The sequence below is a fragment of the Atheta coriaria genome, unplaced genomic scaffold (assembly GCF_025399875.1).
Source record: "Atheta coriaria isolate IRGN ID8LTWV9N9 unplaced genomic scaffold, Caltech_Dcor_3.1 hic_scaffold_5_pilon, whole genome shotgun sequence".
Classification (NCBI taxonomy): Eukaryota; Metazoa; Arthropoda; class Insecta; order Coleoptera; family Staphylinidae; genus Dalotia; species Dalotia coriaria.
In genome coordinates this window covers 949,868-975,710 of record NW_027045447.1, presented here as the reverse complement: position 1 = coordinate 975,710, position 25,843 = coordinate 949,868, and the positions used below count along the sequence as shown (strand labels likewise).

Here is a 25,843-nt window from a genome sequence, read left to right as displayed (position 1 = left end):
CGCTTCCTAGGGCAAGAAGTCAGGCATGGTCAAAACGTAGCGACTATAAATATCTTTGGAATTATGAACATGAGGGGGTTTACTGAGGTTTTCTCTATGATAAATACAAGCTAATATTCTGTTGTTGGTAATATTAACATGGGAAACTCTATTAGTTTGTATTTTATTACCCTGTATGTGATGGCGTTAAATACTTCACATTAGGTTGCTTTTCTTGTTTTTGTGGCGGTAATTATCGTTCCCTTGTGAGTTGATTTTTTACTTCATCGCCTCTTTTACGTCTTCGTTTTTTGTGTTTAACTGGCCGCACGGTCCGTTTGGTCCATCCGTCCATTCTGCTAGTTTTCCATTACATTTACACCTTTTTCCATTCAGTCGTTACTCTGCCGCAAGTCTTTGCTGGTTTTCCTCCCTTAGTCTTGCACTTTTTTCCCAACCCGTCGGTGCTTTTTTCCTGCTTTTATTCTTCGCACTCATTTTCCTTTTTATTTCAACGCCTGGTGAGCTCACGTTTATATTTGGCACCTTTTCATTCCACTTTGACGTCCGTGGTGGTAGTGGTGTGGCCTTATTTCAACTCTCGTGATGAGTTAACACTTTTCTTCGACTTGGCGCTGCGCACCATTTCTGAAAGCATTCCGCTTGATGCGCGATGAAAGAAGGCCGCGTTGCGTTTGGCATTTTCTTTCTTCATTTCAATTTTTATATTTTCCATTCTTGGCGCTTTTTTCGTCAACGTAGGCGCAAACTCGGACGTCTGCCCGCGTCTGCCTCGGGAATTTATTTTGCACGAACGCCCAAAGCAAGCAAAACAAGCAAAACGGAGCAAAGTCGACACAAAAGAGGAAATTCGCTGCGTAAGGCCACACGATTCGAAACTAAATCATTTCACAGACGTACAAAACCCCTTTGGATTCAGCTTTTTTTTTCCTGCGTTGCGTTAATCTGATTTCGATAATCAGATTTTTTGATCAACGTAAACTAAACACAACTAGATTAAAGGTCAACATTTTACCGAATTAAGCGCTAAATGTTTAATCACACCGGCGATTAATTAATCACTAATAAATTAATCATGGGGATATCCAACTGTGCTGTCGGGCTGCCAAAGTTTGGATTAATTAAACGCCAATTATTATCGAATCGTTGAATTATTAATTTCTTTGTCGTTGTTTTACCCAGCGCGCTCCACATTCGCCCCGATTACACCAATGAATACCAATCAATCCCTCTCCTATGCACATGCCAACGATTCCACAGCTTTTGTCTTTTTGACACGCCATCAACTTACGAATTCAACGCAACAACAAATTAAAACGAGATAAATAATTATTAGGGCGGTTATGGTTTTATCAGTTGCACGATAAATAATAAATTTCCAATTTGAATTATTTGAATTAGAATTGTGCCATAACCTCAAATGTATCATGCACTTCTCTGCAGCACCAATTGAATATTGCATAATTAACGTCCAATCTTGCGCACGCAATTCGATATCTATGTTCACTTTTGTTTCCGCCCTCGTTGCGGTCATACCCAGCTCGGATCGAACATTTCCGCGTGTGCATTTCACACATTTCGAAGCGTTGTAGTTTATTCATTTGATACGTCGACGATATTTCATTCATATTTCACCACCGAGTTGATTGCCGTCGGTAATTATTTTTCTTGTCCGATGAAAATATAATGAGCAGTTGTGGGAAATGCAATCAAGGGGTTAGGGATAGTTGTTTGGTAGGGACGTCAGCACGTAAAGCAATGAGAGGGAGGAAGAAAAGAAGAAAAGACGCCTTCTTTATTAATCAACACATTGGGAGCACGATTAATTAACTCCATTGTACCCGTAGAGCTTTTTTGTGCGTTGTTGAGTTAGGTGATTAGGTTTCCTCTTTGAACCCTCGACTAATCTGTAACGAATCTCATCAGTATTTTATTTTATCCACGTGAAAATCAATATTAAACTAATTTTTGTTTTGGGACAAATTTTCATTTGTCAATTGGGTTGAATAAACGTATTGTAATATCAGCAGCGGTGTGTAACAATGCGCCTCCACCATTACCGGCGCCTCCACCATTTATAGGTAAATGGTATCAACACACACACTGCGTTGGCTTCGTGCCCTTCTTGCTAAATTCCATCTCGCGTCGAAGCAATTGGCGTCATTGATTGTAATCAGTGTAGCACATGTAACGCAATATATTCGTTCGATTATGCCCGTTTATAACCGCTCCAATTTCCATTCTCTGGGCGGCAATTTTCGGGCGCGATTTAAACCAGCGTGAAATTGCGCGCTCATACATTTATTGCTTTTCATAGATTGGGGGCTGCTGCGTTTGAATTTATTCGCGTAATGTAAAATGGCGGCGTAATATCTTGTTACCAACTGGTTTTAACATGAGCTTTGATGTATCATCATCATTTGTCATTGGGTTTTATTTTTATTTTCGTATGGCGTGAATTTGATGCATGTTAAATGTTTTATTTAGTGGAATTTTTTGTTGAGTGTGGTGTTTTTGTGTTTGCAGGTTAGCACCTTCCGGTCTACAACAAAACACACTGCCATCGTCGGCACAGCAGCGGCAGCAGGAAGCGAACCAAGCGATGGTTGCCGGCGGTACACTGCAAGGCGTTGGAGGCCATCAGCAGTCGCCGTTGGTTATGCCCGTCTTTCCATTGCGGCCCGCGGCGCAGGCGGCGCACACCCCTCATTACTCTCCGTACTCCCCGTCCAGGTTCCACATCGATAAGCGCTGCCAGCATCGCTGCACGTGGAAATGTCTCAGCATTGCTCTCATCCTGCTTGCTGTCGCCCTCACTGCCATGCTTGCGTATTTTGCAGGTAAGAATTTTTTAATCATTTTTCTAAAACGGCTGGGCATTGAATTTGCGTGCGTAATTTAAACAATATGCGCTGAAATACCAAAACAGAAAAAGTGTTTTAATGCACAAAAACGAATGAATAGCGCGCGCGCATTTGAATGGAATAATGAAGAAATGACGGGGTTGAACATAAGGAACAGGACGAATGGCCAGGACGTCCTCGACCGAAAACCCGAATACAAATGAATAGGAATAGAAATAGCTCGAATGAAAGGAAGGGAAAAAAGGAGTTTTGCATTTCGCATACAACGCGGAGGCCGAGTTATGGAAATATAAAGGTCCTTCGTCCTTCCTGCCTTGCTTTATATAAACGTGCATGCTGTCGGTATGTGAACGCAATAGAAAAGCGGAAAAGAACGGCTGCGGCGCGGATAAAGAAAGACACGCAGTGTCGCGCGGTGCAAAGTGAAAGTGTGCGAGGTTGCGGCACCCGGTAAAAAGGGTCCGAATGCACGCGGGGAAGCCCGGAAAAATCTATTTAGCATTTACGTGGCGCCCATTTGTTTGTCGCGGCGCGCGGAACGTGTGGAAGGTTGAATTGCGAAGGCTTCCATGCCATCGTTTCCTTATTTGAATAGCGCGCCGCCCTTCATAACCATACATCACGCGGCAACAACAACGTCGCTTTTTCTTTACCCCCGACGCTAAAATAATAAAAAATAAAATTGAATAGCATCAGAATAATGGACGAACTAGAAATTTCATATTAAACACATTTATTTTGATCTAATGCCTAAATTTGTATTTTTTATATTCCCGCGTCGATAAATTAGGCTGCTACAACTCGTTAAATCTGCAATCTCTACTTTCATGCACATTATTATTGATAGTGACACCCTTCGGTGGGAAAATAAATGACTCCAGCTATCGTTTCTATCTCGCTGTCATTGTGTGCGTTTTTTTTTGGGATCCGATCAGCCGATGCTGGTGTCTCTGCGTGCATTGATCCCCATAAGCGTTTTTCACGGCCCATCGTAATACTAGACCCATTTACACAATGTTAAAATATATCACATTATGACATCACCTTACCCTACCAAATACTACACTACTACCACGCTAGCATTTGCATTTTCGGCTTGTGCGTGTGTTCGTGTAACTTTCGGGATAACTTGTTTGACTTATGACTATGACGATGTGTCATGTCACACCCTATCTGGTTTATCCCTCGCAGCGGCGGTGTGCGGGTTCATGAAGAGCTCGTATTCGGGCCGTAGCCCTCGCAGGCACGTACCGCTGTCATCCTGCGCGCTGTGCACACAAACTAAGTTTCCAATTACATATTTTCCACCGATGCTAACAATATCAAATCTCGGTAATGGGACACGTCCAACCCAACCCCACTGCAAGACCCTTTGTCGTCTTTTATTTGCATTCGCTTTTGGATTTTGTTATTTGCCTCCGGGAAAATTGAATTTTCTATTAGAACAAAAACTGGTTAGGTCCCCGAAAGCACAGAAAATGAGAGAATATTTATTTGGTTGCAAAATAAGGAGATGGTTTTATTATTTTCGCGATTTTATAGCTTGTCAAAACCATTTAAAAAGCTCTCGGGCCTTTGATGTTTTCTGGTGCTGCACCTTTGTTGCAGTTTGTTGGCCCTCCACTTTATCCCTACTGGCGGCTTACTTCTTTTGTATCCGCTGCCCCTCTTTGTATTCCCCGAGATTGTTAGGGCATCGTATCATAAAGAAATAAAGACACGCGCTGCTCGTGTTCGCGAGAAATCGAGGAAATAAGGAAATCATATTTTTCTATGAAGCCTATAAAGACCTAGGCTCAAAGTGGAAATTGAAGCCAGCCATCTCGAGGGGCGAGAGCAAAATCTATTTAGATTCAAATATAAAGCGAACGCGAGGCGGAACAATCGCACGGCCAATTCGTATTCCGAATGTATACTACTTCATAGCGGGTACACACACACACGAGGGGTGACATTCGGCAATCGCTCCAACAACGGGGCGCAGAATTCGCCAGTTTCCTTATTAAGGAGCCATTCTTTTTCGGGCGTGTGCCGCCGTTTTCCGGCTTCCAAGCTAACTAGGTAGGCGCTTTTGGGATTCACTTTACGCTTGATGTCACCAAAAAATGACAAACCCTCCTTCTTTACTTTTGCATTTTGAATCGGCTTTTGTTTCGTTTTTTTTTCTTCCACCTAAGACTTCCGGTTCTTTTCATTTTATCCCAAGCGATGATGTAAGCCACGTGTCGCCTGCTCTTCAAATTTTAATTTCGATTTTTCAATTTTATCCGCCCTGTGACACAATCATTAGTTGCGCCTGGTTGATGATAATGTTCACTGCTAGGGGCGTTAGCTTGCCACTAATTGACTCGCAAATTCAATGCCTACCCGCAACGCACACGGAAAATGCACTTTCCGAAATGCCAGAAGCGCGTTCACATTGCATATTCGCTCGGCGCTATCATGATGAAACGATGCGACTAATTCACGACATGCAAATTCCATATTTGCAGCTGTCAGTTCGATGAAACCGAATATGGATTCCACGAACTGCATCCTCGTGCAGGACGTCAAGGATGTGACGCAGGACCAAATGACGCAAGGCTCCGTTTCGACACAATTACCCACCGAAGGTACGTATCACCATCACCACTACCGCCACCTAGCAACCAGCGAGGAGCTATTGTTTTATCATTAATGTTCTTCCTCGCTTCGTCATTGCGTTATTTCGTTTCTCGTTTTCCGTTTTCCGACTGCCGCGCACTGTTATCGTACGCTGGTGCAGCCGGAATGGCGGCGAGCTGCGAGTTTATCTCTGTTTGCATCCTTTCCGACGGAGCGAGCTTCCTACAATTATCTACTTTATGGTTTTCTGCTTCCACGATTACGGATGTGAACTTTACGTTAACAACTTATACAGAATGTTTTCCTACTAAATCAAAACTTTGCAACCGGCAAGCAATTCAAAAACAAGATGAGCATCTCATTGTGGACCATTTTATGCTTATCTAAGGAAAACATTCTATTGCACCTTTTGGTGCAGTTTATAAGAGATGTTTATATTTTCACAGAATCATTACCGACGAGTACAGCGGAGCATTCCAGCGTGACAACGCATGGTTCATTGCAACAGCCGCAACAACAGAGTCAGTCCCAACCACAATGGCCGCCGTTGTTGGAGGTGCGCGAATTGAACACCCTGCATGCTGCAACCATACCACCCTATCAGTTCTGGAACTCTGAGTTCCGCAACAAGCAGCCGGCGTTCATCCGCTTCAATTTCACGCTGCCGTGGGGCGCCAACTTTGCCGTCTATGGTCGACGCAATGTGGCGCCCAGCGTCACGCAGTACGATTTCGTCGAGTTCGTGAAGGGCGGACGCGTCGATCATCGTTTGCGAAAGCGCTCGGCCGTCAACGACGACACCTCAGACCCTGACGACGATGACGACGACGACAGTCTCACTCTGACCTCCTCTGCGTTACGCCATAAGCAAATACGATTTCCCTACAACAACAAAAATCTCCATCGATCCGATGTGCTTGAAAGCATTTCAAGTAACTATGAAGGTACCAAGAAGATTCTGGCTGATTCAGATGGACCTCGTGGGCCATTTTTCTCGCACGTGAATATTGACTTCTCCATGTTGGGATTGGGTCAGGGGGAGGTTGGTGATGGGACGGATATGCCTCATCCCACAGTGGATTTGGGTGTCGAACTGGATGCGCATGTTATTTCGAAGAGGGACGCCGAGTTGGAAACTATGTTGGTCAACGTCAGCCTGCTGCAGTATTTGGACACGGGTCGCTGGTTCCTGTCGGTGTACAACGACGAGCTGCAACCGCATGCGGTCGCGTTGGTCATCTCGGAGGCGGAGGGCGTCAGTACGACTTGTCCGAATGACTGCTCTGGGAGGGGTTCCTGCTACCTGGGCAAATGCGATTGCATCGATGGCTTTCAAGGCATTGACTGCTCCAAAAGTAAGTGCAACGTACAATGGTCCCAAAGTTCAATAAAACCTTTTGGGTAGAGAGGGGATTAGACCTTTTTTCGTTTTGACTGGCGGGTCATTACTTCTGGTTATTCGACAGTTTGTAGTACAGGAGAAGCGTTTTAGTGGGTAAATCTATCATGTAAAGGTCAAAGTGGGATTAAGGGTCACCTTATTAAGTGTCTTTCTTGGGAGTTCATTAGTTACCATGTGGGGGTGATTTTAATAGGGCTACTCAAAGTGTCATGTAGGTCATGCAATGTCTCAGATGTTTTCTTGATTGAGATCCTTCCGCACAGCGTGGGGGTCGTAGGTGTGATTTATGTGTGACACATGGGTTCACGTTCGCAGGTATCTGTCCAGTGCTATGCTCGGGTCACGGTCAATACGGCGGCGGGCTGTGCCACTGCGAGGAAGGCTGGAAAGGCCCCGAGTGCGATGTGCCCGAGAGCGAGTGCCGCGTGGCGGACTGCGGCGGTCGGGGGCAGTGCGTGCGCGGCTCCTGCCGTTGCAAACCCGGCTGGAAGGGCGACGCGTGCGAGGAGCGCGACTGCGAGGACCCGACGTGCTCCGACCGCGGTGCGTGCGTGCAGGGCCAGTGCTACTGCAAGGCCGGCTGGCAGGGCGATCGATGTCATCTCATCGACGAGCAGGTGCACAAGTGCCTGCCGAGCTGCGCCAACCACGGCGAGTACGATCTCGAGGCAGGCAAGTGCGTTTGCCATCGTCACTGGACCGGCGCGGATTGCTCACAACGTACGTAGATTGTAAACTTTTACCATCAAAAACTATCGTCCTTTGATGTTTGGTCGAGCAAACACATGAACGAGCACGTATGCCGCATACTGCAGATGTCTGGCGGATGCAGAATGTTAAATCTTTAGTTTTGAACGTTTAGCTAAACGACACAAAGTTTTATTAGCAACCCTCCTCCGCCAAAACTCTTGCGGCTTGCAAACTTGGTTTGTTTAGCGTCTGTATTTCTGCGTTCTGCAATTTGCGCATACTTTCGCGTAATGTCGAGACTTGCCGCCGCAGTTTCGCATTGCGTTACGGCTTAATTTTGTTTGTTCGCAGCTTTGTGCAACTTGGATTGCGGTCCACATGGCAGATGCGATTCGGGGAAGTGTCGCTGTGATCCTGGCTGGACTGGTCCACGATGCGAGCAATTACCATGCGATGCGCGATGTCAAGAACACGGACAATGCAGAAATGGCACCTGTGTTTGCTCACAGGGCTGGAATGGACGACATTGTACTCTACGTAAGTCATTTGTTTTTAAATTTAATTTGGTTACGTTTTTGGGGAACACTTTGTATATTGCATATACTGTAGCATGAAACTGCAGATATATTGAGAGTCGAGTTGAGTGGCGCGCACCGAGTGAAACTTTAACAACTTCCATTTGGACCTTTTCCTCCTTCCACCACTCGTCCACCCGCTGGAGTGCCTTTCGTGTGTGTGTGTGCGCGCGCGCGCAAGGATGCGAAGGACGTGCGTGAATGTAGTTTCGCGACTCTGTGCGAAACTTCTCTAATTTCACACCGAAACTCACGTTCGTCTTGCACGACGACGAATGTGCCCGCTGCGCGCGCCCGGAAAAGTTTGCGACGCCGGGAAATATGTGCGTCGCGCCTGGTGCCTTTTTCCCTCACTTATCGGAACAAATATATTACTTAACAAAACCCAATTCTCGGCGAACTTGCCGCCGTCTTTCCCCCTTATTCTCTGCGCGCGTTCCAAACCGAAAAATACGCCGTGCCAAGATTCGACCGAAAATGTAAACAATAAAAAGGAACCGAAAATAAATTAAGAAAAACGACACACTGTGAAAGCAATTTGGTTCGCGCCTACGGAAAAACCAAACATCAAGTCCGGGAAGATAGATAGTAATGCGAACACGTTGAGCACTCGTGGGGCAAACTGGATTTTAAATTTTCATTATTACTCGTTACGTTTCTGATTAGGTCCTCGCCGACTTTGTGCGCTCGAGCTCGCCGCCGGCACTAAACGAAATGGACTGGTGGGGCCGCGCTGACATTTGGGATTTTCCTTCAGTTTGCTTTCCACCGTCGCCGCACACCTTGTTATTGTGAGCGCGCAAGAAAAACACGCGCAAAAGGAATTAAAAAGCGAAACGCGCCGGCAAAAGAAAAACAGTTAATTAGGACGACTCGCTGCTTTTTAGATATTTATTTCGACGGGGATTTGGGGACGGCGGCGCAGAGTGGGCAAAAGCGCCGTTTGTGGTTTTCCATTTATTTTTAGATTTGTTCTTTTACATTCGCATCAAGGACAATGAGGATTTTAAGCTTTATTCGTACATTTTTCAAAGTTTTATTTTCTGCTTGTCCCGGCGAATTACACTCAGATTTGTGATTATTTTGTTTTCTTTTTCCACAGCCGGATGCGAGAATGGTTGCTCTGGTCATGGACAGTGTACCACCGAGGATGGCTCTTACCTCTGCGTCTGTATTCTGGGCTGGGCAGGTTCAGATTGCAGTATACCTTTGGAACAAAGTTGTAATGATGATATTGATAATGATCACGGTTAGTAAGAAAACATTTTTTGTTTTAAAAAATTTATTTTTGCGAATATTGGCATAAATTATTATATTTTGTGTATAGATGGTATGACAGATTGTTCAGATAGCGAGTGTTGCTCCCATGCGAGCTGCGCCGATCACATAATGTGTTTGGCAAGCAATGATCCCGTGGAAGTTTTGCTGCGTAAACAACCTCCGTCGGTGACGGCGTCGTTTTATCAGCGCGTCAAGTTCCTCATCGAAGAAAATTCGGTGCAGTCGTACGCACACATGGACGAGTACACCGAGAGGTAAGTACCACCGCTCCGCTCTTATTGATTCGATAATTATGCCGAATGATGAATTATTTATCACATTATTACTTAATCAAGATTAAGTGTAGAGCTTCTCAATGAATAAAAAATGTACTTTCTTAAAAAAAATCCAAAAATATTTAGTGATATGATGTGATTGATAAAATAATTATTATTAATTGAGGATATTTTTCAGATGGTACATTTTTCACGCAAGATTTTAATTTTAATATTGCCAACAAAAAAAATAAATTGGACGAGTACCATACGAAACTCGTCGATTTGCGACCGACTAAAATATTTATCTCTTAGAGCGTCGATTAGAGACGAAAATATACTAAGTAAAAATTATAGTTTAAAATATTTAAATGAAGAGCGGAGGCTCGACCTGGCCGCTTTGCTCGGGCACCGCACACTCCCTTGTATTACTTTTTATTTTCGTATCTCACTGAGCATATCTTCGCGATGTTTTGCCTCAAAAAAAAAAAGAAATATGCTATGAATGAAGATATCGATTTTTGCGGATGTCCATAATTGTCCAAGTTTATAACCACCAAAAAATCAACACCATATTTAATGTTTACGTCCTCCCCCCGTTACGCTCCAAGCAATTTATGATTACGACGAAGCGAAGATTTCGCGCACGCGACTCGGGAGACGCGCGAGAAATAAATAAAGCGCGCCGAACGCCGATCGAAATCCTCGCTTCGTGGACGTGCGGGATTGTCATTTTGTGTCTTTGTCTGATTACAACCTCTGTGTGCGTCTACCCGTCTCCAAAGCCCGAGTCGAAACAAACATTCGTTAAGATAATTAAAAACGAGAGAAAACCGAGAAAAAGGACGAACAAGATCCCAGAACAGAAAGCAAAAATAAAAAAGAAGTAGATTAATTTTTGTTTACGTTCAGTTTGAGTTTGTTCTTTCGTTTTAAATTTCGAACAATCGAAATCAAATGTGATCGTCTTTTATTAACATAGTTTTTAATTAATTAACTAATTAACAATTTAGGTACGTATTGCTTTGATAGACACAAGAAAAAATGCAAAATTTTATTTGATTCTTTGCTTTCGAAGCTTTTTTCTAAATTGGTATCAAAACTATTCAAACCTTGTGTCTGTCATTGTGTCTTTTTTGTAGCTAAGAGTACCGAAAACAATGTCTGTGTCTTATTAATTGATTGTGTGTGTCTCGTCAAATTGTGTATTGTCAATAACATTATGATTTGAAGTGTTTTACTCGCCGCCGTTGAAAATCTCACCAAATTTCCAACAGCGACGAGTAAAAGTGTGCGTAAGTGAAGTGTGATTGTCTAATGTATTTGTTTATTTCTGTTGCAAATTTTTCTCATTTGATTTTCACAATACACATGCTTCTTATCAGCAAAAACCGTGCAACAAGAACCGAAAGAAAAATTTGCAACATCAATTGCTTATGTAGTACCATGCGTTTCGAGCATTTTCACGCAATTCTAAAATTTTGAATAAGAAAAAATATTCGTGAATACGCTCGGAAAACGCAAAGTATTGCGTGTGATTAGTAATTGTCCTGTCTTCTGTGTCCCCTATGTCGCTGCTGCAACCTTCACTTGTAGCGAGTTCTGGAATTCCTTTACACCGCGGTAAGTGGCAGCATTCTCCCCACAAAAACAAAAAAAATGAGTCAAAATACAAGCCAGAATCTAACTCTGAAAAAAACAAGTCTACAAAAAAAAAATAATCAAAAAATATGTTTCTGTCTGTCTGTCTGTTTGTCTGTTTCGTCTGTCCGTGTGCTGCCTGTTATTAGCCTGCTGCCCGCCATATATATATTTACAACCCCCTTGCCCACCCCCTACTATTTGTTTGAACGTGCATCGCCGCCGCCGCCTGCAAACGGCCGGCGTTTCTAGAATCAAACGAAAAACATCTCTTACATTATCCTTGTTGCGAAACGAAACGAGATCTATGTGCGATTTGTATACGATCCTATTGTCCTTTGTTGGTACATGTTTGTTAGTCTTTGCTTATTTGTACAACTTATGATTTTCACGTTTTCTACATGTTTACATGTTTTGTGTAATTCTGTGAATTTCCATTCGACCAAATGCAACCGAGCGAAAAATATTCATTCCATTTGTTAATTAGTGAACATCCGTGTTGCATTTGTTGTTGAATCAACGTTACATTTGATTTGCTGCGAATGTATTTTGTTTTCTTTTACAAATTTACAAATTACTGAAGTATTAACCCGCTGATAATAACGTACTCTTTCGCTTTAATTAATTATATTAATCAATTTAAACTTACACATACAAAATGAGTCGCAGATTACGAATAGTGCGATGAGTAACGAGGTAAAAACAAATATTTATACGTAGGATAAACAATGAACACGAATTTTTTTAGTTTTTATTCACATATTTACAACTTTTACTCACAAATTCACACATAATAAACATTTTCATGGAACACATGCGTTTTGAGTTGACTTAAGCTGAAAATACGATGATTAATTTAAGAATTGAAAGAGTTCTGGGAATTATACTAATGAAATAATGAATTTGAAATTCCAGCGGCGATTTAATAAATTTGGCAAGTTTTTATCCGTGCAAATCGTTGGAAATTTCAGTGCGAGTCGACTCAGAATCCGTTTGGCGTGTGTTTAGGTTAACGAAGATAATTAAGGCTTTTCCAAAATTTATACATAACACAATTATATATACACATCTATATGTATGTATAATTTCGCATTCAGTTGAGAGGAGGCGAGGATTTATGCTAAAATAATACGACTTTAATTCGCCCAGCGGCGAATGCGGACCAGACGGAATACGGAATTAGAGAAACGAGAGAGAAACGGCTCGGCCGAAGTTCCTTCCTTTGTCTACGTGTCATTTGTGAGCACAAAAGCCCCGCGACCTTTGTTGCAACCCGCATCCCGTCCTTCCCATAAACACGAAAACAATCGACCAAAACATTTCAGAAATTAAAACTATCAACCAACAAACAAAGAAAAACTAGAGAAAAAAACGATCGAAATTTTTTCAAATTTAATAACACACTTTAACGAGCAATCTTCAATTGTTACTCTTTTATTAAACATAAATTGAGATTATAAAGCGGTTGCCTTGCTTTTGATTTTATCGACTTGATGTTTCGATATTTGTCACCGTTTTTTGCTTTGGTTTCGTGCTGCATCGTGCTTCTTATAAACATAAGCAGTGAAAATGCAACATGCCACGAAAATACTCACACAAAATATCTTCATCTTTCACCCACTTCAATTGAAGTCGAGTACAAAATTTGATCGTTAACACTTTTACAAAAATCTATCAAAAATATATACAACCGAACAAAAATAATTAATCTAAATGGACATGAACTTAAATTTTAAATTTTAATCGATGTTTTATTATTATGATTGAGTTTGAATTGAGATATATATATATTCGATTATTTAATTATTCGTAATTCGTAGTGGTGGTATTCAATTGAAAGTGCCTGCACACATATTACATATTATATTTAATGGGTCACCAAAACATTCCGTTTCTAATCATGATTTCTTTCAGATTTAAAAAATTTAAAATTTTTGCAAATTGAAAAATAAGTATTTTTGAGTTTTTGGTTATGTGAAATGAATCATTATTAGAAAAGGAAGCAAGCATTTTATTTCTCCATGCAGTGCAAACGAATCGAGCTTCTTTTATTGAGACTTGAAACACTTTCGTTTGATACTTTTTGATACTCTTTTTACAACGCTTATATATTCAGCAACCTCTTGAAATATTTGCTAAAAGTTGCATGCACGATATTTTCAGTATGATTTTGTTTTAGATTTCAAAGAATATTCGAAATTAAATTCAAAGCATAAAATTCTGCATAAATTTTAAAAGCGAATTATTTCCATTTCCAATATTCTGTGAAATTTAATCAGTTTCTATTTCATGATGATGCTTCTTTCTGTATACGGCTTCAATTTAATATTTACAATGTTAGCAACGTGTAACATTTATTCACTAAACTCCAAAAATATATTTAAGTGTAATTATCAAGTGTTTAAAAATATTTTTGGGGGTTATTTGAAGAAATGTTGCACTTTGTTCGATGGTCTTTGGTGTTGTGAACCGTCTCTTCGTTGACGGAAACCGGAGGACGCGTAGCTAACTTGAGTCTGTTGACAGCCGAGTTGCCGTTATGCGAGGACAGGTGGTGACGCCGCAAGGATTAGGCATCGTTGGTATCCGCGTCTCTGTTGATCGAGAATCACGTTTTGGATTCACATTGACTCGCCATGGAGGATGGTAAGTAATTTTTTATTTTTGTTTGTTTTGTTGATTTTTTTACTTAGAAAACAAAACGAGTTGAAAATACGCCCGACAATAAATTTTCCCAAGACAACAAAGAAACAATTAACAAAATAATTAGACATTTTATATTGTTGAACGCATAATGAGCGCATGGAAAATTAAGGTTTAAAGAGCAAATTAAGCGCGCGCACCGAGCGATTCGGCAATGCGAAACGAGGTCACGGCAATTAATAATCCAAAAAGCCAATTACTCGCATTACTTTTATTACTCTCACTTAGTTTTCTCTCGGGTGCTTCTTCCGCGGGTTGTTCACTCTTCGTTCATTTGTCGCCGCGTTGCTGCCTACCCGAAAACTTCGAACAATCGACCAGAGCAAAGAAAAAAACGCAGTGGCGACGCTGTGCAAAGCAAACTTAAATTTATTCCGGCACTTTTTCATTTTCCTCTTTTCTTCATTTTCTTCCATACTTTTGAAGCGCACGCCGTGGTATTTACCATTCGGAAGCAGGGCACAAGACACAGCCCACCCATTTATTCACTTTGCCCAAAAGTTAAACTGTGCACCCGCACCGCACAAAGAGATAAGAAAAAAGCGCCGACTGTGAAGTGCGGATGCGAGGGAGAGCACAGAAAAAAAACAACAACTGGCTGGGCAATCAGGAACGTCGGCGCTAATTATGCGGCTGTTTATCTCGCGACGACAAAGTCGGCGCCGCCACCGACACGAGGAGCTCTTAGCGTTATTAGAGACAACGGACGAGAGGGTATTGTGCGTCTGCGCTGATGGAAAACATAAGAAAATTATTCACTTAATAGACGCTTGATCATTGGGACGTGGATAAATTCGTGCCAAAGCAAGAAATGCCCGCCCGTATTTCGGCGGAGGCAGGCTTTCTTCTCGCGCGTTCACGCTCGCCCTCTTAAATCATCGCCCGCGTGCGCGCCGAAACTTTCCAGCCAGGCAGGCAGCAGCCGAGCGCGTGGCATCGGGTTTGATGATTAATTAATGTTGTACACAAAGTGGAATTTTGATTAGAGCGATGTCTCTACAAGCGGGCAGATGTGTAAGCGAGGGTCCGATTCACGCCGAATTTTCCGAGGCGCATTAGAGAAAGTAAAAGCAAAGGAAGCCTGGAAGATGTCGACGAGTCTTCAGAGCCTGTCGAAATTATTTATTTAGAGCGCACAATAAAGCAGCATCCGCTTAAAAGTACTCACCCTTTCCTCTGCTTTGACTACATTTCAACCTACAAAGAAAATATAGGTTTATTTATACCCATTTACCTAGTTTACGGAAATTCAACACAAAAATGAAAACAAAAAAGTTTACATCTCTTGTAATCGCGCGTTGTAAACTCCGTGGGTGTTATAACACGCAGGGGTTTTAGTTGCGCATTTTCCAAAGCCCGTTTTGCAGAAACGTACGAAACGTAACGAGATAATTACTACTTTGTTAATTAAGTTTGTAAAAGCGAAGGCGTCGTCGTTTCGTTGGCGCGTTAGCGCAAAGCAAACGCATGCATGCATCAGCCGAGGACGGAAGGAAAGACGACACTGAGGCGCGAGCGCACATAGGTGTCGTAATTACTCGTTTGCGCACAGCAATGAGAATGTGTAACTACCGGCAGCGCGCCGTTAGCCCGGAAGTAGGGGGAAGAGTCAGAAATTTAAAGTTTCAACTCGGATTTAAAGATTTAGCAACCTTCGGCACGCACGCGACGCCAAACAAACGCGAAATGAAAATGTTTCCCGACCCCTTCATGTAAGTACCATTAGCCCGATGGCACAGAGTAATTGATGGATCTCTTAATTATGGAGCAGTGTTTGCGTTTCGCAACCCGCGCGGAAGAAAATTAAAAGGTAAAGCCCACTTCCGGCGAATCGCATCAAGGGGATGCGCGGCCATTAAAAACTTGGCGTGTTTTCAACTTGTTTTTGGTGTTTTTCTTAATTTTTTCGCTACGTAATTATTGATTGATTACGTTTGGATGGAAATAAATAAAGCTGGGATTAATTGGAAAATATTAATCGCTCAGGTTCGATGTGCTGGTGAATGGTGGAGGCGCCGTGACCCTACAGTTTCAACGCTCCCCTTCAAGCCACTCACCCGCACCGTGTTCGTGCCGTGGAATCAAATCGTCGTCTTGCCACCCGTGCACATGCAGCTCAGCGACGATAGCGACTCTTCTAGCCATCATCCGAGGTAATGCCCGCCTGAAATCGAATCATAATAATTTTTCTTCTCTCGCGCCGCTAAACGTCTTAATCTCATACGAAAGATGGGAAACTCAAATCGACGCTTCTATTTTTTTTGTACGCCCGCAGTTTCCTCAGCCGTAATCCGGCAATCAACTTTCCGGGCGTGTCGCGTTCTCTCTTCGGCTCCAACAGCGTACTTCCTGCTAGCTGTGATGATCACGATCCAGAGGAGCTCAAGCCGGTGATCACCGGCACGTGGATGCCCGAAGCTGTTGGCGGCATGGCCGGCCAGAGTCTCATCTTTGCCGAAACGCAAATTGTGCAGGAATCGATACCCATCCCCGGCTCGGATTTGCATCTCATGTATCAGAGCTCGCAGGCCATCGGCTATCTTAGCACCATTCACATGCGACTCACTGGTTCCACCATCCCCAAGACCCTCACACATGTGCACGTGCGCGTCGAAGTGGAGGGCTCGCTACACGTCAAGACCTACGAGGCTGACCCCGAGCTGAAGCACACGTTCGCGTGGAACAAGCGCAATGTGTACAAGCAGAAGGTGTATGGTGTAGCGCAGGCCAAGGTCTCGGTCGGCTATCAGCATTCTTCGTGCGAGGAGCCGGTGTGGGAGACGCAGACAGCGGATTTGAAGGGCTTCGATGTGGATATCAGCGACATTGGCGGCTGGGGCCTGGACATTCACCATCACTACAATTTCCATGAGGGCATTCTGCAGAAGGGCGACGGCTCGACCCTTCACCTCAAACAATACCCGCGCACCGTCAACGTCGTCATGGGAACCGGGCTGCAGCGCACGCTGGATTGTCCCGGACAGTGCGGCGGGCCCGCGAAGGACGCCAAGCTGCTGACGCCTGGATCACTAGCAAGCGGCCCGGATGGCAGCATTTACGTAGGGGATTTCAATTTGGTGCGGCGTATTACGCCCGAAGGGCATGTTTACACCGTACTGCAATTAAGGTACGTTTTGTTGTTCTTATCTACCCTTCCAACCCCAGGTCTGCGGGAAAAAAAACCTCGGACTCTGTATTTCTATCATCAAATATCCCATTTATGATGCTGGAGTTCATTTTGTACTTGGTGTTATCCTCTGGTTGAACTCGTGTGTTGAAATCCAATGCTCATGCGGTATTGTGTGGAATTGCAGGGCGACTCAAGTGGCTTATCAGTATTACCTATCGGTCTCTCCCGCCGATGGCCACCTATACGTGTCGGATCCCGAGAAGCATCAAATCCTCAAAGTGATATCATTAGAGCCCGTGACTGATCCGAGCATCAATAGCGAGCCGGTAAGTTTAACGCTTATGTATTCTTATTCCAGATCACTTGTCTCGCAATTCTTGCCACTTGCAACCCCCATGCTAGCGGCGCCTTATAATAATGAATCGATAAACGATAAAACTGAAAACGCTTGCTCTAGGTGGTCGGAAATGGGGAGCGCTGCATACCAGGGGACGATAGTAATTGCGGCGATGATGGCCCCGCCAAGCACGCTCGATTAGCGCACCCCAAGGGCATCGCGATCGCGGCAGATAAAACGATGTATATCGCCGACGGCACCAATATACGCGCCGTAGATCCACGCGGAATTATCCACACTTTGGTTGGCAGTCATGGCCACCACAATCATTGGTCACCCATTCCGTGTCATGGCGCGCTGAGCGCTTCCCAGGCCCAGCTGCAATGGCCCACCGGATTGTCTCTCAGTCCGTTGGACGGTTCACTGCATTTCATTGACGATCGTCTTGTTCTGAAACTTACGGCTGACATGAAGATCAAAGTCGTCGCCGGCACTCCGCTTCATTGCCATGCAAGGGAGGATAATAATGTCACCTCTTCGAAGACACAAAGCGACGACGTGCTGGGCACCGTATTGGCGTTGGCCTTTGCTCCCAATGGAGACCTGTACGTGGCGGAAACGGACACGCGCCGAGTTAACTTCATCCGCATGGTTGATTCGTCCGGCAAGATAACGCATTTTGCCGGCCGCACACAAGAAAAGTTCAAAAATAATTGCGACTGCAATACGAGCATCACCACCGCAAATCCTCGCAATACTCCGAGTCAGGAACTTCCCACAGCTTGCATCTGCGGTGCTACTGATGTGACGACGAGTAATGCTGAAACACTTCTGTCCTCGAACGCTCGGTTCCAGGCGATTTCCGCACTTACGGTCTCGCCAGGCGGTGTACTTCATGTAGCAGATCAAGGGTCACTTCACATCCTTGCATTGGAACACTATCTTCCTGCTCATGATGAAAACGGAGAATTCCACATACCGTACCCGGCAGCTGGGGAGATCTATGTGTTTAATCGGTACGGGCAACATGTTGCGACCAAAGATCTCACCTCGGCCAAAACACGCTACTTCTTCCTGTACTCGAAGAACACCAGTTTTGGAAAGCTCTCCACCGTCACCGACAGCTCTGGAAACAAGATTCAGTTCCTGCGCGACTACAGTAATGTGGTTAGTTCGATCGAAAACACGCAGGACCACAAATCAGAGCTGAAGATTTCGGGAGTCGGGTACTTGGTCAAATTGTCAGAGAAGGGACGCAGCGAAATCGAACTTGACTACGACATGAACACAGGCCTACTCACGAGCCGTTCAGGGGTGAGTCACTAAATTAACTTGTTTACGCTGAGCACATTAATTACACGCTTTTCTCTCGGATTCCTCGTTTAGGGAGGCGAAACGTTCATATATCAATATGATTGGTTGGGCCGTGCGACCGGCGTGACGCTGCCGAGCGGCGAAACTTTGAGGCTGAATTCGGAACTTTCGCCGACGCAAGGATTGGTAGTTTCAGCCAGTTCTCCGCCAACAAACTTGAAGATCACTGGCAAATCCAACAAGAACGCCATCATTGAAGACGGTATGTCCTACGATCATTTTTTATTTATTTCTAGTCTGTAAAATGCATGATGTTCTGGGTTTAGGATTGGAAATTGCCGAAGTGAAAACATTAAAGAACTCCACTGTCGGCGTAAATGCTGCGTGCGGCGCCAGCATGTTGGTCGCCGCCGTCGAGCGCCATCCGCTTTTGGAGGCTGCGCTGCCCGTCGAGGCCGAAATGCTTCCGGTTTGGTCGGAGCAAGTGTCCACGTTCGGGGACGGGCTAGAAAATTACATGTCCACAAAATTCAGCCTCGTCGGCGACGTGCGCAACCCGCAGCAGACTTTGAATCGCGAGCTATTCGTGAACAACTCGAAAGTGCTGGCTATCGAGTTTGATCAGTTCACGAGCCGCGAGACGTTTTACGACCGCGACCGTCAGCAGTTGTTATCGATCACGTACGACGCAGCCGGACTGCCGCTCAGTTATGTACCAAATGGCTCCGTACCACTGAACATTTCGTACGATGGATTCAATCGTATTGAGGGTTGGAAGTGGGGCGCTTCTGAGTTGAAATACAGTTACGACAGACATGGCCTTCTTTCTGAGATTACCAGTTCGTTAGATGGAACAAAAATATTTACATATAATGAACTCAATATGATTACCAAGATTACTCTGGCTAGTCAGAAGAGCTTTGCGTTGTCCTATGATGATGCAGGTGGACTGCGACATGTAACGTTGCCGAGTGGAACAAAGCATTCGTTCAGCCTGCAACCATCGCTGGGTTTTGTGCGGGTAACGTACACTGCGCCGGGAAGCACCCGGGCGTACTTGCAACATTACTCGCATTCAGGATTGTTGCTGCAGACAGTGTTTCCGGGCGAAGGAGCGCGCGTTGTTTACAGATATACGGCCAACAATCGGGTACAGGAAGTAGTGCACGGCGATGGGAAATCATTGTATCATTACTCGCCGACGACCGGGTTGCCGTCGCAAGTGCTGCACACTGAGCCGGACCTGGAATACCGTTGGGATTATCAGTACACCGGCGGGCTGCTGATGGAGGAACGAGTCGATTACGGTGCCAAGACAGGATTGAGTAACGCCAAATTCACTTACGACTACGACAGCAACTACCGTTTGGCGGTGGTTCAGGGACGCATTGGCGGGCAAAACCTGCCACCGTACAATCTCGCCTACAGCGCTAAAACCGGCGCTCTGGAGACGATCGGGCCGTTTAAAATTAATAAACCTAAGTGGAACGACACCCAAGTTTACGATGGCACTGCGCTTTTTTCGAGAAACGTCGATGGGCAATTTTTGGAAACACAGGTTGCTCTCACAATTCACGGTATGGAGGTTTTCCGAATGGAGTTTAGTCATGACATGCATGGGCGGATCTCACAGACACGGACGTACACTCGTAATGTGGGCGTTAATCCTTACACGAATGTGAAGAATTATACGTGGGATTGCGACGGGCAATTGCTGGGCGTCGAAGCGCAGGAACCATGGGGCTTCCGGTACGATGATAATGGCAACATGCTGTCGCTGACGTATCGGGGCAACACGATTCCGATGGAGTACAACGCGATGGACCGTATAATCAAATTCGGCGAGGGGCAATACAAATACGATACTCGTGGGCTTGTAGTTCAAAACGCCCGCGAGGAGAAATTCCACTACAACGCCAAGGGTCTATTGGTGCGCGCGACTAAGCGGGGACGATTTGATGTCAAATATTTCTACGATCACGCTGATCGACTCTCCACCCGCAAGGATAACTTTGGCAACGTGACGCAGTTCTTCTATAACAATCAGCAACGACCGAGGGAAGTCAGCCAGATCTATTCACCCCGCGACGGCAAATTAATGTCGCTCGTGTACGACGACCGGGGGCATCTGGTTTACGCGCAAGTAATTAGTTTATAATTTGATTTGCCTGAGCAATCTCATTAAATAAATGTTTTTTTGTCCCCACGCGCGTTTTACGCCTGCGCAGGTTTACAGGCACAAATATTATGTGGCAACGGATCAGTGCGGCACTCCGATCATGATCTTCAATCAATATGGTGAAGGCATCAGGGAGATTATGAGATCACCATACGGTCACATCGTGTACGACTCCAATCCGTATCTCTATTTGCCGGTGGACTTTTGCGGCGGTTTGCTGGACCAGGTAATGAATGCTTTCAGCAAATTTGTCTTGTCGACTTTTTTTTATTTCTTGTGTGGACAAGTCTGTTCGGATGTAGTCCTTTACGGGAAGGAAAATCCCCGTCTTGCAATCGGCGGTATTGAAAACGAAATAGCCCGCAATCAATCCAAATCGCAGCTATCCATTTCAATGTGTTTTCTCTGTTTGTCTCTGAATCTAGGTCACCTCCTTGGTGCACATGCCGAACGGAAAAGTATACGATCCATTAATCGGTCAATGGATGTCGCCTCTTTGGGAAAGCGTCCTCGAGAGAGTGGCCACGCCGACGCATCTACATTTATACCGATTCAACGGTAATGATCCGATAAATGTCGGCCTCGACAATTCGCGACCAAAAGGTATTGTCATTATTGTCAGCGGTAAATTGCGGGAGCAGAAAGTTATTTGTAATCGTTTCTTTTTTAGACTATCTGGATTGGTTGAGCAAGATGGGCTACGATTTAAAGAGTCTTTCACCGCAACTTTACCCAGATGAGTTGCCAGGTGGACCAATGCCTCCACAACTCAGCAGGCCCCATTCCACCTTCTGGGATCCAATTGATGACAAACTCAGTAGTCAGTTGACGTTGCAAGCTACATCGACGGGTATTCAGTCAGGTTTCTTCGCTCATATTCACTCTAGAAGAATGACGGAAGCCGGAAGTCTTTCAACGCCAAGCAAATCCGCGCTCAAGACGGACGTGATGGATTTGGTACCTAAGAAGATCGGCTCTGCTTCAGATCCACCTTTCGGAAAAGGTATTTTGGTCTCCCGGAATGTTCAAGGACGAGCTGTTGTGTCCAGTGTACCAGCCGCAAATGCTATCTATCGCGATGTATATACTTCGGTCTTCAATCGCTCATATCTTCTACCGTTCACGTTTGTTGTCCACAACGCCCAACAAGATGCCTTCCACTTTGTGAAAGAAGAAACATGGAAAGCTAACGACGACAAAGGTCAACTTAAGAGATTGCAGGGACAGGTCAACACCACGTTCCATGAGATTGCCAGAGAGAATGGCAGCGGCAACAATTACTTTGACGTTAAGATTCACGGTCTCAACGCGGTAATCAACTTACGGTATGGCACAACTCTGGAGAAGGAGAAGCAACGATTGTTGCATCATGCCAAACTATCCGCCATCCGCAAATCATGGCACAAGGAAAAAGAAGCACTGAAGAACGGCTTTTTAGGCACCGTCGAATGGAGCACTTCCGAGGTGGACGAGATCATGAAACTGGGCTATGCTTCTGCGTATGAAGGTGAGTACATCCACGATGTGCAACTGTATCCAGAATTAGCAGAAGATCCATACAACGTGCGCTTCCGAAAGAAGCAGAACGATTCGTCCAAGAAGAAACGAAAGAAACGCGATTCCAGCACCTCCAAATGTTTGGACATCGATTGGTGGTGGCTAACGTGGAACTTTGATTCCTGCTAGTGATCACAGCCTCCGAGTCAAGCAACCATCGTGATGAAACACTAATTAAATAAGTACCAAACAAAACAACTAGTTCTAAGTACTTTCAAAAAAGGATTACTACTGATAGAGTACGTCTAATGTCAAAAAAATGCAGATAAAGATAACATTTTATACCGCTATTGATAAGAAATAAGTTACACTGATAAAAAAAAAGCTACTAATCTTAAGGGAGATAACTTTAACGCAAAATGAAAGAAACTATGACATAATGATACCAATACCAAAGTCTATTTGTGTAATGTATTTCAAAGATGCCAAAAATATTATTTATTTACAATGTGTTACCTATATGTATGTGATTAGCATTGGAGGTATAATCAAATCGGGTCAACCAATATTATATGTTGAAACAATGAGCACATTACAATTACCAAAATGGAGAAAATTAAGAGACTTTTTATACATGTATAAGCATTCAATGGCTTCAGCGAAATAAGTCATTACTCGACTGAAAATTTCATAAAGTACGATGAACATATAAAGAAAATTAAATACTACTGTAATCCTAGCCCGATCTCGATTTCATCCTTGCGAAATTTTGTACATAGTATTTGCATAAATGATTTATTTATTGATTAAGGGACGGTGTGTGAATCTCTAATCTATGGTGCGAATGTATAGCGATTGTAATCAATTCTTGAGCGCAGCGCAAGCCTCCCTTCGGCGTGCATTGCGAGTTCTTAAGATGTTGTGAACGGAATCAGCTCTGAGCATGCCATTTCTTGTGTAATATTAGTGCCATATTTAAAATCGCATCAAATGAACGTGTAAATATAGTCCAAGTTATTATTATAAATAATTTACCTAAAAGTATCTAATTCATTTTGAGATTAAAACGAAACGAATTTATTCTAGATAGGCGAAACAAACGAACAAGAATTAACATTTAACAAAACCAAGGCTATTGAACTAAAAGATAACTTATGACGACACATTCGAATGATACTGTGTGCGTTATCTAATGCGAAAAACCAACTATTGATAAATAATTGAAAGAAAATCATTGACAAAGATATGTATGTTGTGTTGCTTTACTTAATATTATATCATTGTGACTGATTGATCTATGTTTATAAAGAAAATTGCATTAAGTATTCAATGAGAATCTGGGCAAGAACGATTTGTATAAAGATAAAAACATAGGTGGATAACGATTACAGAAACTATATTGTACGAATAATTATCCAATGTGTACCTTGCCATACATTATTCATCAAAAGATACATTTACTAAGCCAAGCCACCGAAAATTATGTTCCCGAACGTCTAGAATTTAAGAAGAGATGAGAACACTAATGAAACCCAATATCAAACCAATAATACTACCAAAGAAACGATAGAAAGATAAAGTAAAGAAATCGAGAAATATGAACAAAAGACGAAAACCTAGATATTAAGTAAAGTAAATAAGAAATAATGATGAATATATTATATTTTTATCCGCCTGCCATTATATAATTAAATATCGTAGTATATTTTGTGTGCTGATTGTTATCTCTGGATTATAAACACGTGGAACTACAAAATAAGATGCGCGACGCCGACGAATGCGGATTTAAACAGAATACCATTCATTGTTATGTCAAAATGTGCTAAGTGCGACTGAAGCAAACGAAATAACATATGTATTAACTAATTTAATGTCGATATATGTTCAATAACTATGTCCATAGACCATGTAACCAAACTCGCTGGTAACTGTTCATTTATAAATTCACTAATTGTTTATCAAAACGAAGCTAGAACCATACTAGAAGCATACGCAAAATTGCGGATTGATGCGTCTTGCAACTCTCCGCAATTGTATGTTGATTATATTGTTTGATGGAACGAATATGTGTCATGATTAATTCATCATTAGTCGATCATTATTGTAACCACTGTAAGAGAGGAAAGCGGACTTCGTCGGATATCCATTTAAACGGCAAACGCAGTGCATAACAATTTGCAGCAAACTAGATTTCATAACGTTTATTAAAAAACATAAACTTACAAAAATATTTTACATATTTACCAAAACACGCAGCATACATACGATAAATGTGGTCTCATGCTTCTTGTTTTTACTTTGACGAGAAAATGATTTCGAACGGAAGGCGTTCGTGTGACAAACGCACGCAGGATTTTTGTAGCTTTAAATATTTTGTTCGTTGTGATGCCGAATGTTCTCTTTGTATATTATATGAAAATCAGAATGTAGCAAGACGGATGCTGAAATGAATGCTGGAAGGTATTGCATGCTTTCCATATAGTGAAGGAAGAAAAGGTTTATAAGACTTAATGGGATGTCATCATGTTGAGTATGACGAACAGAATTGTAATGATGTTGAGCTGGGGAATTGCAGGCGTTGAAATGCGCGAAGGATATCGATTTTCATTATTTGTCAATAATATGTATAAAATGAAAAAGAAATTGACGCAAAAAAACAACAAAACTTTAAAATTTCAAACAATGGAAACACAAGTCATTTAACGAGTATTATAAATGTTTTTAAAATAAAGAAATTGTTTTATAAAAAAAACTTTGACTGTTATTCCTACTCTTTCATGCATCTAAATCTTAAATCGGCAGGAACTTTAATATTTAATGTAAAATTCCGAAGCTCCTATCTGCATCATTTAGAGATGGCGCTAGCATGAACTAAAAATCATAAAATAGAATTGTATTGTTTATTTCTATATTTATCAGCAAACGCATTCGGCACGAGAATTGCGTTTGTTTTTAACACAATTTACACTTTCTTATCGCATTCGCCGCGCGGAATGCAACGCATGAGATGCCCATTCCTTGTTTAGTTTGGATCGCAGGTATCGTGTCTATTGCAATTCGTGCACAAAGTCGCATGTCATCGACGCGCCGCCGGCTTTGCGCATATATTGCTATTCGCACACAAGGTCGCGTGAAATCGACGCACTGGTTTTGCGCATCTATTGCTTTTACCTGCGGGGTTCGCGCAGCAGGTACAAAGTCTTATCGTGAACTGTTGCATTCTTGCTTGCGCGGTTTCGGCTAGCGCTATCGATGGATTGCAGTCGTCCAGTTTCGTGCCGGTCGCTGACGTTTTCAGACGTGTTTCGCGCGACTCGTATCGGTTTATCGGACCATTTTCTACATTCGCATTATATTCGATCATCAATCGGC

General features: G+C 43.3%; 1 protein-coding gene across 1 annotated transcript in view; it reads left to right on the top strand.

Annotated features, from left to right (window-relative positions):
• The window catches only part of LOC135791799 (teneurin-a-like), a 31,379-nt gene extending 6,156 nt beyond the window's left edge, over nucleotides 1-25,223 (top strand). Inside the window, 19 exon segments of the mRNA XM_065302342.1 lie at nucleotides 2,527-2,840; nucleotides 5,357-5,476; nucleotides 5,915-6,823; nucleotides 7,186-7,590; nucleotides 7,912-8,097; nucleotides 9,238-9,384; nucleotides 9,463-9,670; nucleotides 11,267-11,293; nucleotides 13,838-13,957; nucleotides 16,001-16,050; nucleotides 16,053-16,167; nucleotides 16,290-17,141; nucleotides 17,329-17,470; nucleotides 17,602-18,795; nucleotides 18,868-19,057; nucleotides 19,122-20,938; nucleotides 21,024-21,200; nucleotides 21,400-21,577; nucleotides 21,645-25,223. Of these exon segments, the coding sequence (XP_065158414.1) occupies nucleotides 2,527-2,840; nucleotides 5,357-5,476; nucleotides 5,915-6,823; nucleotides 7,186-7,590; nucleotides 7,912-8,097; nucleotides 9,238-9,384; nucleotides 9,463-9,670; nucleotides 11,267-11,293; nucleotides 13,838-13,957; nucleotides 16,001-16,050; nucleotides 16,053-16,167; nucleotides 16,290-17,141; nucleotides 17,329-17,470; nucleotides 17,602-18,795; nucleotides 18,868-19,057; nucleotides 19,122-20,938; nucleotides 21,024-21,200; nucleotides 21,400-21,577; nucleotides 21,645-22,660 (8,167 nt within the window). The 3' untranslated portion in view covers nucleotides 22,661-25,223.
• The last annotated feature ends 620 nt before the right edge of the window (nucleotides 25,224-25,843 follow it).